The sequence below is a fragment of the Leucopleurus acutus genome (assembly GCF_964270905.1).
Source record: "Leucopleurus acutus genome assembly, chromosome: 8".
Classification (NCBI taxonomy): Eukaryota; Metazoa; Chordata; class Mammalia; order Artiodactyla; family Delphinidae; genus Leucopleurus; species Leucopleurus acutus.
In genome coordinates this window covers 99683067-99695694 of record NC_139151.1, presented here as the reverse complement: position 1 = coordinate 99695694, position 12628 = coordinate 99683067, and the positions used below count along the sequence as shown (strand labels likewise).

Sequence of the window (12628 nt, the reverse complement as noted above, 5' to 3'; positions counted from 1 at the left end):
AACCTTTGGAGGTGCCCCTTGAGGTTTAGCTTTTTTCCTTAGCCATCCAAACAGCCTAGTTAATTCCAAGTCATCTTTTATCCTTCAAGGTTCCTAAGATTTATTCTCAGAATAAATGTCCTACCTTGTACAGTTCAGTTCCGATGTCATCAAGTTCATAAAGGGAAGAGTCCTCTGCTAGGCGTTAGAAGATATGCTGGCTAGTGCCTCCTTCACATCTAAATCTGTCTAACCACGGACGAGCAGCACAACCTCAGTCTCTTTCGTTTGTAAGATGAAAATGATAGCTGTTCTGCCTTCCACATTGGGAGGTCTGAACGTGTTACTTAGACTGCGGTGCTATCTAAATATAAGGGAAGTACAGATTAGAAAGTTTAGCAAAGTGCTGCGGGGTAATCCTTGGGATTCCTGAAAGGCTTTTTAAAAAGTCGGGCAAACAAGAGGAGAGTTAGCATAATAAAAAGATGAACCAGCAACCAGATGACATATAATGAGTTGCTGAGACCAGTAAAGGCAAGAGCAGTATAAAAGCAAGAAACCCTTAGTAGAAGGGAAATTCCTTGAGGGTCTATGATGTTATAAAACTTGAAGGAAAAAAAATAGTTGGAATGCCTCTCAGAACTTAAACCAGGGTTCTCAAGTTGAGTTCCACAGTTGCCGGCATTTCAGTTATGCGCCATGCTTGCTAAAATGCCTTCCTGGCTGCATCAGTCTCTGAAGTCTAGAAATCTACTTTTTATGCTCCAGATGACTTACATAAACTAAAGCATGAGGACTGCTAGTTTAGAGAAGCAAGTACGTTGTTCAGTTTCTCCTAGGGGTTACCATGGCAGTATAGGAGGGGAATGACCTTTGGGTCACCTCTGTGTTCCTGAGTGCTTCCTGAAATGAGCCAGACCTCAGCCCCTAGAGACCACCACTGCAGTCACCTGACTAGGCATGTCAGGTGTGACATGTCAGTTCTAGGCATGAGTGTGGATATCCTAGCAGGCCTCTGCCAGCTCTTGTGACCAGGGCCTGCTCCTTGGCCCAGTCCTCTCACTGTCCCAGAATGTTAGTCCTTCAGGTGTGTATGGGGTATAGTGGCTTCCCTTGACACTACAGTGAATACAGCCTCTGACACGTTAACCCTGAAAGACTAGCTGTGCTGATTCCCATCCTCCACTGCCTCAGTTTCTGTTGTATGATGTTCTACTCTGGTGTGACTAACTGCATCCACACAGCTCGCCCCAACAAGCATCAAGAAGAATGAGCATTTATGGGACTTCCCTGGCGGTCCAGTGGTTAAGACTCCGCGCTTCCACTGCAGGGGGCACGGGTTCAATCCCCGGTCAGGAACCAAGATCCTGCAAGCTGCACGGCGCGGCCAAAAAAATAATAATAAAAATAAGAAGAATGAGCATCTATGGAGCCACGCCTGGGAAACACAATACGCTAAGCTTCCAGATACCCATGAAGAAAATGTGAAGACTTCCTGTTCTAAGCCCCATTTTCAATCATTCATTCTTATACTCACGTGGTACCTGTTCAGGAATGGAATTTACTTGATCCAGATTGAAACACGTAAGACAAAGTTTCTAACAAATTAGTAACCAGTTGTATGATGCTTGGCTATGTTACTTCCTCATCTCTAAACCTGCCAAGCTGGGGATGAGATTAAGTTGATCTCTAAAGCCCCTTTGAATTATAAGCCACCTCTAAACTTTCAACTGAGCCTCCCATTCATTTTTCTGTGTTGCTGGGAGGGGGACCTTAACCAGTGAAACTCTAAATGGAATAGAGAGGCCATGGGGAATGAGTTCTCCAGTTTGATGCCAGCGATTTCTTCAAAGCAGGGCTAGACAAGCAGTGTGAGAAGCAGCAGAAAATTAAGGTATTAGTGGGATATGTGATTGAAATGTCAGGGAAGTTCCTATTGGGTTTTTTGTTATTGTTTCATGCTTAATCAGACCTATTAATAGTCTTTGGATGGACCCCAAAGGCAGCTCTTAGGCAAGGACACGGAGGGTTAGGAAATAAGAAAAAGCATCAGTGCTTTGGAAAGTGGAGACCTACATAGGGTGAGAATGAGCCTGATCACAGGAAATAAGCAGTTAAAAACCAGCGTGACATTCTTAAAGGCCAATTACTTTTTACTCTGAGGAAGAGCAGATATTCTAGGGTTCACCTGATAGCAGATGGGCCGTATGGCTCAGGGTTTCCTAAAGTGGCTTCTGTGATGGCTTCTTGGGGCTGAAGAAATGGCTGCTATCATGCAAGATGAGAAATAGTTTTAAAGACGGTTACTTGGAGAAGGGAATGATTCACTCATTTAGGGCAACACGCCTCCAGCTTAAAGAATAAAAATAGGAACTTCCCTGGTGGCGCAGTGGTTGGGAGTCCGCCTGCCGATGCAGGGGCCACGGGTTCATGCCCCGGTCCGGGAGGATCCCACATGCCGCGGAGCGGCTGGGCCCGTGAGCCATGGCCGCTGAGCCTGCGCGTCCGGACCCTGTGCTCCGCAACGGGAGAGGCCACAACGGTGAGAGGCCCGCGTACCGCAAAAAAAAAAGAATAAAAGTATGTGTTCCTTTTATATTAACTTGAAATTTTAAAACAAATGACCAAAAAATATTGGTAAGTTTAGAATATGTTTCTTCCAATTACTCATGCCTCACCCTGGAAAGATGACAATTATCTGTAAGAGGAATGAGAGACAAGATGCTGGCTTTGGGGCAGAGGTGAAGAATGTGAGCAGGCAGGATGACAGATCTGAAGAAGACAGATCTGAAGAAGCTGGCAGGGCCTTTAGGGATTAATTGAGGCTGGAGCTGTGGGAAGAAACTCAGTGGGACACCTTCACCACTGCCTCTGTGTCCACACTGAACCACCAAGCGCAGCCGAGAACAAACCGCTGGGATAGTCGCTACCTTCTCTTAAAGTGGAAGAAATTCTAGGGACGGGTGCCGTGAGGAAAAGGCTACTACAACTTCCGCCACAGAAAATACATCTTTATTATAAAATAATGTTTTGTTTCATGATGAGAGTAGAAAAATAACACTATGAGCTCCAGAGAAAGTTCTGGAGCTCAGTCTCTGAGAAATGGGATTAGCGGCTTTTGCATCACTCTGGGAGCACACCCTCCTGAGGTGCCCCGTGCTCCTGCAGGACGTGGGGCGCAGCACACACAGGGAGTGTGCAGCTCAGGTCCTGCTGGAAGCCCAAGGAGCCTACACGGTCCACACAAGATGCTCTGGCCACGATGATCAAAGAGGAAAACTTGAGGTCAGAAGGGAATTAATTGGTTCTGAGAAGGGCCAGGATGGCGACAGCCTTGCCCCTCCCTATACTGGAGTGTAGAAAAGTCTCTTGAACTGATGATCCTGGTTTAGAAGATGGTGCCCGGTGGGCTTATGCTTGGTTTGTTCCCCAAGGTGTCTGTGCTGAGGAAAAGCTGCAACCTTGCCCAGGACAACTTGACCCACCATTTCTCACTCGTATGGCTAAAGTACCAGAGGTATGTGTGGTCTTAGCCTGTGAGGGCTGCTGGCTGAAATTTTTGTACTTCAAATCCTGTCCATACTGATGGCAGAAAGAAAGAAAGAAACAACATGTTAAAAGACCAGTGAATAAGAGCAGCTGGCTGGAACTGTTCTATATTCCAAGCCTCTTGGCCCCAAAGAACAAGGAGAATGTCTACCCTAAGTGGGAAAGGCAGTCCCACAGACAACCCTATTTGCCCTTAAAAATCTTCTAGACCCCTCAGGCTTTAGACAAACAATGAATCCCCCCCTGGGATGGGAATCCAACCCTCAGGTGGTAGGAAACGGTCCCTCGGCAGCAGTACCTGGAGAAGGCAGCCAGGGTGAGCACCTCAAGCAGCAGCTCTGAGCCACAGAAGAAGAGCAAGATGCCGTTCATGATGGCTTCCAGGCGGAGCACGTAGGTCTGCAGCAGCAGGTAATAGGAGGCCATCATGGCAGATGGGAAGGTCAAGGCCATGCTAATACCAAGCGGCATCTTTCGTTGGCAGAGGTTTCCCTTTGTACCTGTCAGACACAGCCCATGGAATCACCTCCAAGTGGCCTGCCTTCCCTGGCCTCAGAGGAAAGGCGGGCGGGATGGGATGGACTGGCAAGCAGAGGAAAATGCTCCTGAATGGGGATGTGCAGGTTTATAAATGCGGTCCCACCATGTTAAAAACTAGAGGCTTGGGCTTCCCTGGTGGCGCAGTGGTTGAGAGTCCGCCTGCCAATGCAGGGCACACGGGTTCGTGCCCCGGCCCGGGAGGATCCCACGTGCCGCGGAGCGGCTGGGCCCGTGAGCCATGGCCGCTGAGCCTGCGCGTCCGGAGCCTGTGCTCCGCAACGGGAGAGGCCACAACAGTGAGAGGCCTGTGTACCGCAAAACAAACAAACAACAACAAAAAAAGTAGAGGCTTTGGAGCAGCTATAGGATTGCAGTCATTCACCGAAAGGTCCTGCTTCCATTCTGGCTCCCAGTCAAGGGACAACGGGCTCTTTATTTGAGGAAAAATTTTGTAAATCATAAAAATAATATATAATCATTGAAAACTTTTCAGTTAATATAGAAAATACAGAGTTCCCTGGCAGTCCAGTGGTTAAGACTCCAGGCTTCCACTGCAGGGAGCATGGGTTTGATCCCTGGTTGGAGAACTAAGATCCCACATGCCGTACGGGGCAGCCAAAAAATAGAAAAAAATATATAAAAAATAATTTTAGAAAATATAGAAACTAAAAGACCACATGACTCAGCCCTTAGAGACAGCCATTATTACAGAATGATGTATACTGTTTCAGACTTTTTTATGTGTATGGTCACATATTACTATTTATTATTCTAAAAATAGAATCATACTCTGCATACTGTTTTGCAACTTATTTAACCACTTAACATAGTTAGACATCTTTCCACACATAACTACCTTACCCTTTTTTAATGGCTATGAACAATTTCACTGAACCAATGCCATAACTTATTTAACTAATCCTGTACTGATAGATGTTTAGGTTGTTTCTAATGTTTTGATGTTAAAAAATACATGGCAGGGGCTTCCCTGGTGGCGCAGTGGTTAAGAATCCACCGGCCAATGCAGGGGACACGGGTTCGAGCCCTGGTCTGGGAAGATCCCACATGCCGTGGAGCAACTGAGCCCGTGCACCACAACTACTGAGCCTGTGCTCTAGAGCCCGTGAACCACGACTACTGAGGCCATGTGCCACAACTACTGAAGCCCGCGCACCTAGAGCCTGTGCTCCGCAACAAGAGAAGCCACCACAATGAGAAGCCCGCGCACCACAACGCAGAGTAGCCCCCGCTCACCACAACTCGAGAAGGCCCGCGCGCAGCGACGAAGACCCAACACAGCCAAAAATAAATAAAATTTTAAAAATAATTTATAAAAAAAAATATACATGGCAATAAACGTTCTCATACAGATATCTTAGCATATCTGTAGAAGTATCTGTCTTTTTCAACCGTTTTGGAAGGGAAATTGTTAGGTCTAAGAATACGAATTTTACCTGGTAAAACTATTAGCAAAAAGCTTGTACTAATTTATATTCCTAGAGGGTGTGGGAATATAAATACCCACAAGAGTGTGAGACCATAGAGACCTGTTCCTCACAGCCATTCGAATGCTGGGAATTTGGAAACCTTTTTAATCTGATGGGTGAAAATGTTACCTTGTTTTTTCAATTTGCTTCTTGTTAGTGAGTCTGGGCATTTTATCATGTGTATTGGTCCTTGTAATTATTCTTATGTGAATTGCCCATTAGCGTCCCTTGCTAATTTTTTCTTTTTTTTGCTAGTGATAATTTTTTTTAAATTTTTATTGGAGTATAGTTACTTTATAATGTTGTGTTAGTTTCTACTGCACAGCAAAGTGAATCAGCTGTATGTATACATATATCGCCTCTTTTTTTGGATCTTCTTCCCATTTAGGTCACCACAGAGCACTGAGTAGAGTTCCCTGTGCTATACAGTAGGTTCTCATTAGTTATCTATTTTATACATAGTATCAATAGTGTATATATGTCAATCCCCTTGCTAATTTTTAAAACTAGGTTTTTTCTTAGCACTTTATGTGAGCCTTCTTTATCCTTTGTTATATGTGTTGAAACTATTTTTTTCCCCTCAGTGTGTGTTTTAACGCCGTTTTCAAGGATGAGATATTCTAACTAATAAGGGCTTGCTCTGTATTTCTGGGGATATAAAACTTGTCCTAGAGAAATCCTTATTCAGAGAAGTGGAGGGGATCTTAGTGCTGACCTGTGCAGGCGTCTACTGCCCTGGATAGGCGTCTACTGCCCTGGACATGGAGTTACAACTGAATCTATTCTCCCAAGCAAACCAGTGAGAGGAACCAGGAACTCCTGTATTAGTTAGACAACTGGGAAGGAATTATCTAATATCTCATGTCACCACCTACTTCTGGCCCTGCAGAGCAACAGACAAATAAATCCTGACCCAAAATATGAAGCAGCTTGAAACTTCAGAGAGGGGGTAACGGGATATACCACCAGATCCAATCTCTTATGGTGAGCCTAGGTTATGTACTGAAACTTTTCCTTGTTAATCAGGTTACAGATACCAGCTCGTCTCATAAGGAATGGAAATATTCTCTGGACAACACTCACCAAAAAACAGTCGAATTACTTCAATTCCAAGATAAAGGAAGAGCATCGCCACATCCAGTACTAGATTGGCTGTTGGATATGGTAGCAGGAGACCTGCCAATACAAAAGTCAGAGCTTGCAAACAACATAGAACAGGACACACAAGAACTCCCACACACCTGGGAATAAAGACAACACGAGTCTTATCAGCGTTCCATGAACTACTTAGTGAGATGTGGGCAGGATCTGTTAACTCCTGGTGCGGCTGCGTCTGTTAGAGGCAGGCTCGTTATTACGGGGTTTTACTCCTAACTCGGAGAGTCTATGGGGACTCTGGTCTCCACTGTAATCAGACGTACATGGGTACACAGGCTGCTGAAATGAAGGTCACCAATGGGCTTAAAGTGGAGTTCAGCAAAGAGGTGATGGGGGAGAGTCAGAATGGGGAAGTCCACATTTCCCAAACTCAAGAAAATCTTGCCAAGGGGCTTCTTACTAAATCATTCTCAAGGAAGTCACCTGATGAAGAGACTTCCACCGTGCAACGAAGAGGAGCCCCAGGGGGCAGAAAAGAATGAAAAACAAGAAGGCTTTTGGTGGCAGCTGGCACTGGGCTGAAGTGGGGAAGGGATGCTGGGGCAAGGGGAGTCAGAACCCCAGGCCTTACCTTTATACAGAAATACGAAGAGTTCCAGCAGAAAACAGGTAGCATAATACCACCCGTTCAGAAAGAACAGGATTTCCAAGGGGGTGGAGGACAACCGTTTACCTGAAAATATGAGCACAGAGAAAAGAGATGGGCTGGAGGGCAGCTCAGCCTCAGTTATTTCAATGGTTCTGTGTCTAACTTGGAGGAAACACGAGGCCGCAGCTAGTGGAAAGGGCCACATGGGGGCACTTCTGATTGCTGACGAGGAGTACGTGTGTATATACGGTGTGGAGGGGGGTTTCCTTCAATCCCCTTCTTTCCGGAATACCGTCAAACTCGACTCCTTCGGCTTTGGGGCTGAAAGTCAAAGCCTCTCTAAGATCTAACCTCGTCACTATTTGGGAAGGGAAATTGGGGCTCAGAGACCAGCACTGGCCTGTTTGAAGTCACGCTGCAAATTCGCAACTGAGCTGGCCTAGAATAGGCCCAGCCAAGGATTTGGGGGTATCTGAGACCCGCACCTCGAGACCTTCGGGCACTCAGGGTGGGTGAGTCCGCCAAACCCTGCTTTGGACAAGTGAGGAGTGATGTCCCTAACACCCGAGAAGGAAGGGTTTAGGTCGAGCACTGGGAGAGAAGGTTGGGGGTGGGTGGGTACTGAGGAGAGCGGGACCAGCGACTCACACACCTCCGGAATCTCACCTCGCGACGCCATCTTCAGTCCCCATGGAAACTGCATACGCGGCTACAGCTACTCCTGGAGCAGCGAGGCGTTGCCGGAAGCTGGGGACGGAGCGGCCCTCTATTCTGGCCTCTCTACCCGCCTACCTCACTCTATGGTTACGGGGGTGCCTGGGATGTCTCGGTGCAGTCCGCGCGTGCCAGCAAATTGCTTTCGCTGGGGTTTCGGCTGCCGACCTGAGAGAGAACAGTGGCCGCCCAGCGAGCAGTTGTCCTCAGGACCCCAGGAACGGGAGCGGCTCTTGGGCTTCCCCATCCCAGGTTTACAATGAGTCGTCTGAGTGTAGCCAGTAGTGGTAATGTGACCGCAGGATTGGCAAATAGGCCCCGGCCCCAAGATTCTCTTTACTAACAACGATCTGAAAATGAGAAACGGTGTGCACGACAGTGCCATGCAAATGCACGGTGGGGTTTGGGGTCTGTTGTCTAGCAAGCAGCCCTTTTTTGGGGCAAGGGGTAGTAGGGGGTTTTGTGCCTCTGATTTACGAGCCAGGTAGTTAGAAGACACCAGAATTAATCGGAACTAGAGGCTCCTTTCAAGGAGCATAAGTGAGACGGGAAGATGAAACATGATCACCAGGTGACCCAAGACGTGTATGGGAGTTGAGAAGACAAAGTACTCGCGGTGGGAATTGAGAAAAGTTTACAAGAGATGGTCTGTAAACTGGGCCTTGAAGCCTGCTTATGCTGTGGAGCAGTAAGTGTGTTACCATTCTCAGAGGAGTAGAAAGAAGGGTTTTGTTTTTGTTTCTGTTTCGGCGGTACGCGGGCCTCTCACCGTTGTGGCCTCTCCCGTTGCGGAGCACAGGCTCCGGACGCGCAGGCTCAGCGGCCATGGCTCACGGGCCCAGCCGCTCTGGGGCATGCGGGATCTTCCCGGACCGGGGCACGAACCCGTGTCCCCTGCATCGGCAGGCGGATTCTCAACCACTGCGCCACCAGGGAAGCCCAAAAGAAGGGTTTTGAAGTGGACTCAGGTTAACTTGACTGTTAGTCACTGTCAGTAAGGGTAGGACAGGAAACATGGCACAGTCAAACCAGGTAATTTGAGTAGAGTGACTAATTTTTTTTAAACTAAATTTGTTTTTTTATTTTTGGCTGTGTTGGGTCTTCATTGCTGTGCTCAGGCGTGCAGGGGCTACTCATTGTCGTGGCTTCTCTTGTGGAGCATGGGTTCTAGGCGCGCAGGCTTTAGTAGTCGTGGCACGTGGGCTCAGTAGTTGTGGCTTGCAGGCTCTAGAAGGCAGGCTCAGTAGTTGTGGTGCACAGGCTTAGTTGCTCCACAGCATGTGGGATCTTCCCGGGCCAGGGCTTGAATCCGTGTCCCTTGCTTTGGCACGCAGATTCTTAACCACTGCACCACCAGGGAAGCCCCGACTAATTCCCCCGCACTCCCCCCAACCCCGACTAATTTTTTTTTTAAGTGTACAATTCAGTGGCATGAATTACATTCACAATGTTGGGTAACCGTCACCATCATTTACAAAGCCTTTTCATCATCCCAAACAGAAACTCTGTAACCGTTAAGCACCCACTCCCCCCAGCCCTTGCTAACATTTAATCTACTTTTTATGTCTATGAATTTGCCTATTCTTTATATTTTAAATAAGTGGAATCATACAGTACTTGTCCTTTTATGTCTGGCGTAATTCCATTTAGCGTGTTTTCAAGGTTCATTCATGTTGTAGCATATATCAGAACTTCATTCCTTTTTATGGGTGAATAATATTCGTGTGTGTGTGTGTGTGTGTGTGTGTGTGTGTGTGTACACCACATTTTGTTTATCCATCTGTTGAGGAGTGGACACGGATTTCCATCTTTGGGCTAGAAAAATGTTGCAGTGAACATCATTATAGAAGTATCTGTGGAAGCCTCTGTTTTCAGTTCCTTTGAATATATATCTAGGAGTGGAATTAGAGTTTTTTGGTAATTGTATGTTTAACTTTTTGAGGAACCATCAAAGTATTTTCCACGGTGTCTGTAACCATTTTAGATTCTACCAGCACTGTACAAGGGTCCCAATTTCTCTGCGTCCTCATCAATACCTTTTATCTTCAGTTTTTAAAATTGTTATTATCACTATCCTAGTAGGTGTGAAGTGATATCTCACTGTGGTTTGGACCTGGGATCCGTTGCTGCAGTGCTTGCACCTGGACAAACATCTCCCGGAGCAAAAGAATACAAAGAAACTATAAGGGACTGAAAATAGCTGCATGCATGCATGGTTTGGACAAATTATGACCAATAAGATACAAAAAGGCCAAAACCCAACTGCTGCTTTTTGGGGGGGGGGGCAGAAGCAGGGTACTGCGCATGATCGCGCATGATCCCTGCACACAGCACCACCGAGGGGGTGGGCAGACCACCAAAGCCACCCCTCCGGCCTGACCCACCCCTACCCTCACCCTATTTAAGGACCCAGCTCACTCCCGCCCCCTCTTTGGGAAGTGAGCAAGGGCACCTTTTTCTTGTTCTCACTCCCTCATGCTGCAGCATGAGTTCCAGTAAAGCTTTGCCTAAATTCATCTGGCCTCTTACCAATTTCTGTTGATTAAGGAGTTCAAGGACTCAAGTTGGTAACAGCTGCACCAATTTACATTGCCACCAACAGTGCAGGAGGGTTCCCTTTTCTCCACATCCTCAACATCACTCGTTATTTGTTGTCTTTTTTTTTTTGGCAGCATCAGGTCTTTGTTGCAGGATCTTTGTTGCGGCATGCAGGATCTTCCAGTTGCAGCACACGGGCTTAGTTGCCCCGCAGGCTTAGTAGCCCCGTGGCATGTGGGATCTTAGTTCCCTGACCAGGGATCGAACCTGCACCTCCTGCATTGGAATGCAGATTCTTAACCACTGGACCAGCAGGGAAGTCCCTGTTGTCCTTTTGATAATAGCCATTCTGACAGTTGTGAGGTGACATCTCATTGTGGTTTTGATTTGCATTCTGAGTGACTAACCTTTCAGACAGTGCTGTACTCATAGCTAGTTGGGGTGGAGGCGTGGGTCAGTAATTGTTTTTTCTGGGCTGAAAGGAGAAGCAGCAGAAGCAATTCCCTGAAACTGGAGAGAGTAATATTCAGGGAGAAGTCCCAAGTTCAGAAGTCCCAAAGTCTGAAAAACTGGTGAATTTATATCTGAGCTCTTCCCCTTCCCTCTCCTCTGCGCTCTGATCTCCACTTGTGCCTCCCCTTGGAACTGAACTGCAAGCCTGGGGTCTTTCTTTAGTGTCAGTGGAGCAAGGCACACAGCAAGGCTGGGAGGGGTGGAAAGGGCTCTGGAGCCAGCACATCTGCCTCCACTGCCTACTAGACAGGAGTTAGGCAAGTTCCTTCTGTGAACCTCAGATGTCCAACTCTAAAAGGAAGGCGGGCCAGCTGTTTGTTTTTGTAAGTAAAGTTTTTTGGGGGAACACAGGCACACCCACAGATTTACATTTTGTATACAGCTGCATTCATGCTACAGGCTTTCATGCTAAGTTAAATAGTTGCAACAGAGACTATATGGCCCATGAGCTTACATACTTACGATCTGGCCCTTTAAGAAAAACTTTGCTGACCCCTGTCATAGAGGATGGCAAGGATTAACATGCCACAACTCCACAGGTGCTACAAGTAGGCAATAAGATTGAACTACTCATAGCACAGCAAACAGCAGGAGCATCATCATGGCAGCCTGCTTCCCCAGTACCCAAGTCCTACGAATGACACAGTGAGCCCCAATGGTGGTGCGTGCAGTAGGTTATGCCACATCTGAGGAGCCCAGGGCCAAGGGCTCAGAACCTTTTTTAGCAAGCAGCAAATAAGCCAGGCTCCCCCTACTCTGGGGGAGGGAACAATTACACTGTAGTCACACTGTGGTGGCCTTGGCCTACCTGCTTGCCTATGTGCTCAGTGTCAGGAGACAGGCCTTTCGTTTTGGAGTTTTCAGCAAAAACAACATGCAGATCATTGTTGCTTTTGTGTGGCCATCCATTTACAAGGCTTGGTGTCAGTCTATCTCTTGTAAAAATAAAATACAGTGTGTGTGTGAAAAAAAAAAAAAGACCCAGGAACTAGGAGAAGGAAAATGTTTATGATGCTTCTATTAAAAAAAAAAAAAAAAAAGTGACCCAGCAATCCCACTACTGGGCATATACCTTGAGAAAAACAAAATTCAAAAAGAGTCATGTACCAAAATGTTCATTGCAGCTCTATTTACAATAGCCCGGAGATGGAAACAACCTAAGTGCCCATCGTCAGATGAATGGATAAAGAAGATGTGGCACATATATACAATGGAATATTACTCAGCCATAAAAAGAAACGAAATTGAGCTATTTGTAATGAGGTGGATAGACCTAGAGTCTGTCATACAGAGTGAAGTAAGTCAGAAAGAGAAAGACAAATACCGTATGCTAACACATATATATGGAATTTAAGGAAAAAAAATGTCATGAAGAACCTAGGGGTAAGACGGGAATAAAGACACAGACCTATTGGAGAACGGACTTGAGGATATGGGGAGGGGGAAGGGTGAGCTGTGACAAAGTGAGAGAGAGGCATGGACATATATACACTACCAAACGTAAGGTAGATGGCTAGTGGGAAGCAGCCGCGTAGCACAGGGAGATCAGCTCGGTGCTTTG

At 46.7% G+C, this 12628-nt stretch overlaps 1 protein-coding gene across 1 annotated transcript; it reads right to left on the bottom strand.

Annotated features, from left to right (window-relative positions):
* Positions 1 to 3132: 3132 nt before the first annotated feature.
* TMEM216 (transmembrane protein 216) lies at positions 3133 to 8005 on the bottom strand (the record flags this gene model as incomplete). Its single annotated transcript, XM_082844368.1, has 5 exons — positions 3133 to 3561; positions 3827 to 4028; positions 6639 to 6731; positions 7285 to 7386; positions 7969 to 8005. 5 exons carry the CDS (start codon positions 8003 to 8005, stop codon positions 3546 to 3548), a joined length of 450 nt encoding a protein of 149 aa, XP_082700494.1. The 3' UTR covers positions 3133 to 3545.
* Between the last annotated feature and the right edge of the window lie 4623 nt (positions 8006 to 12628).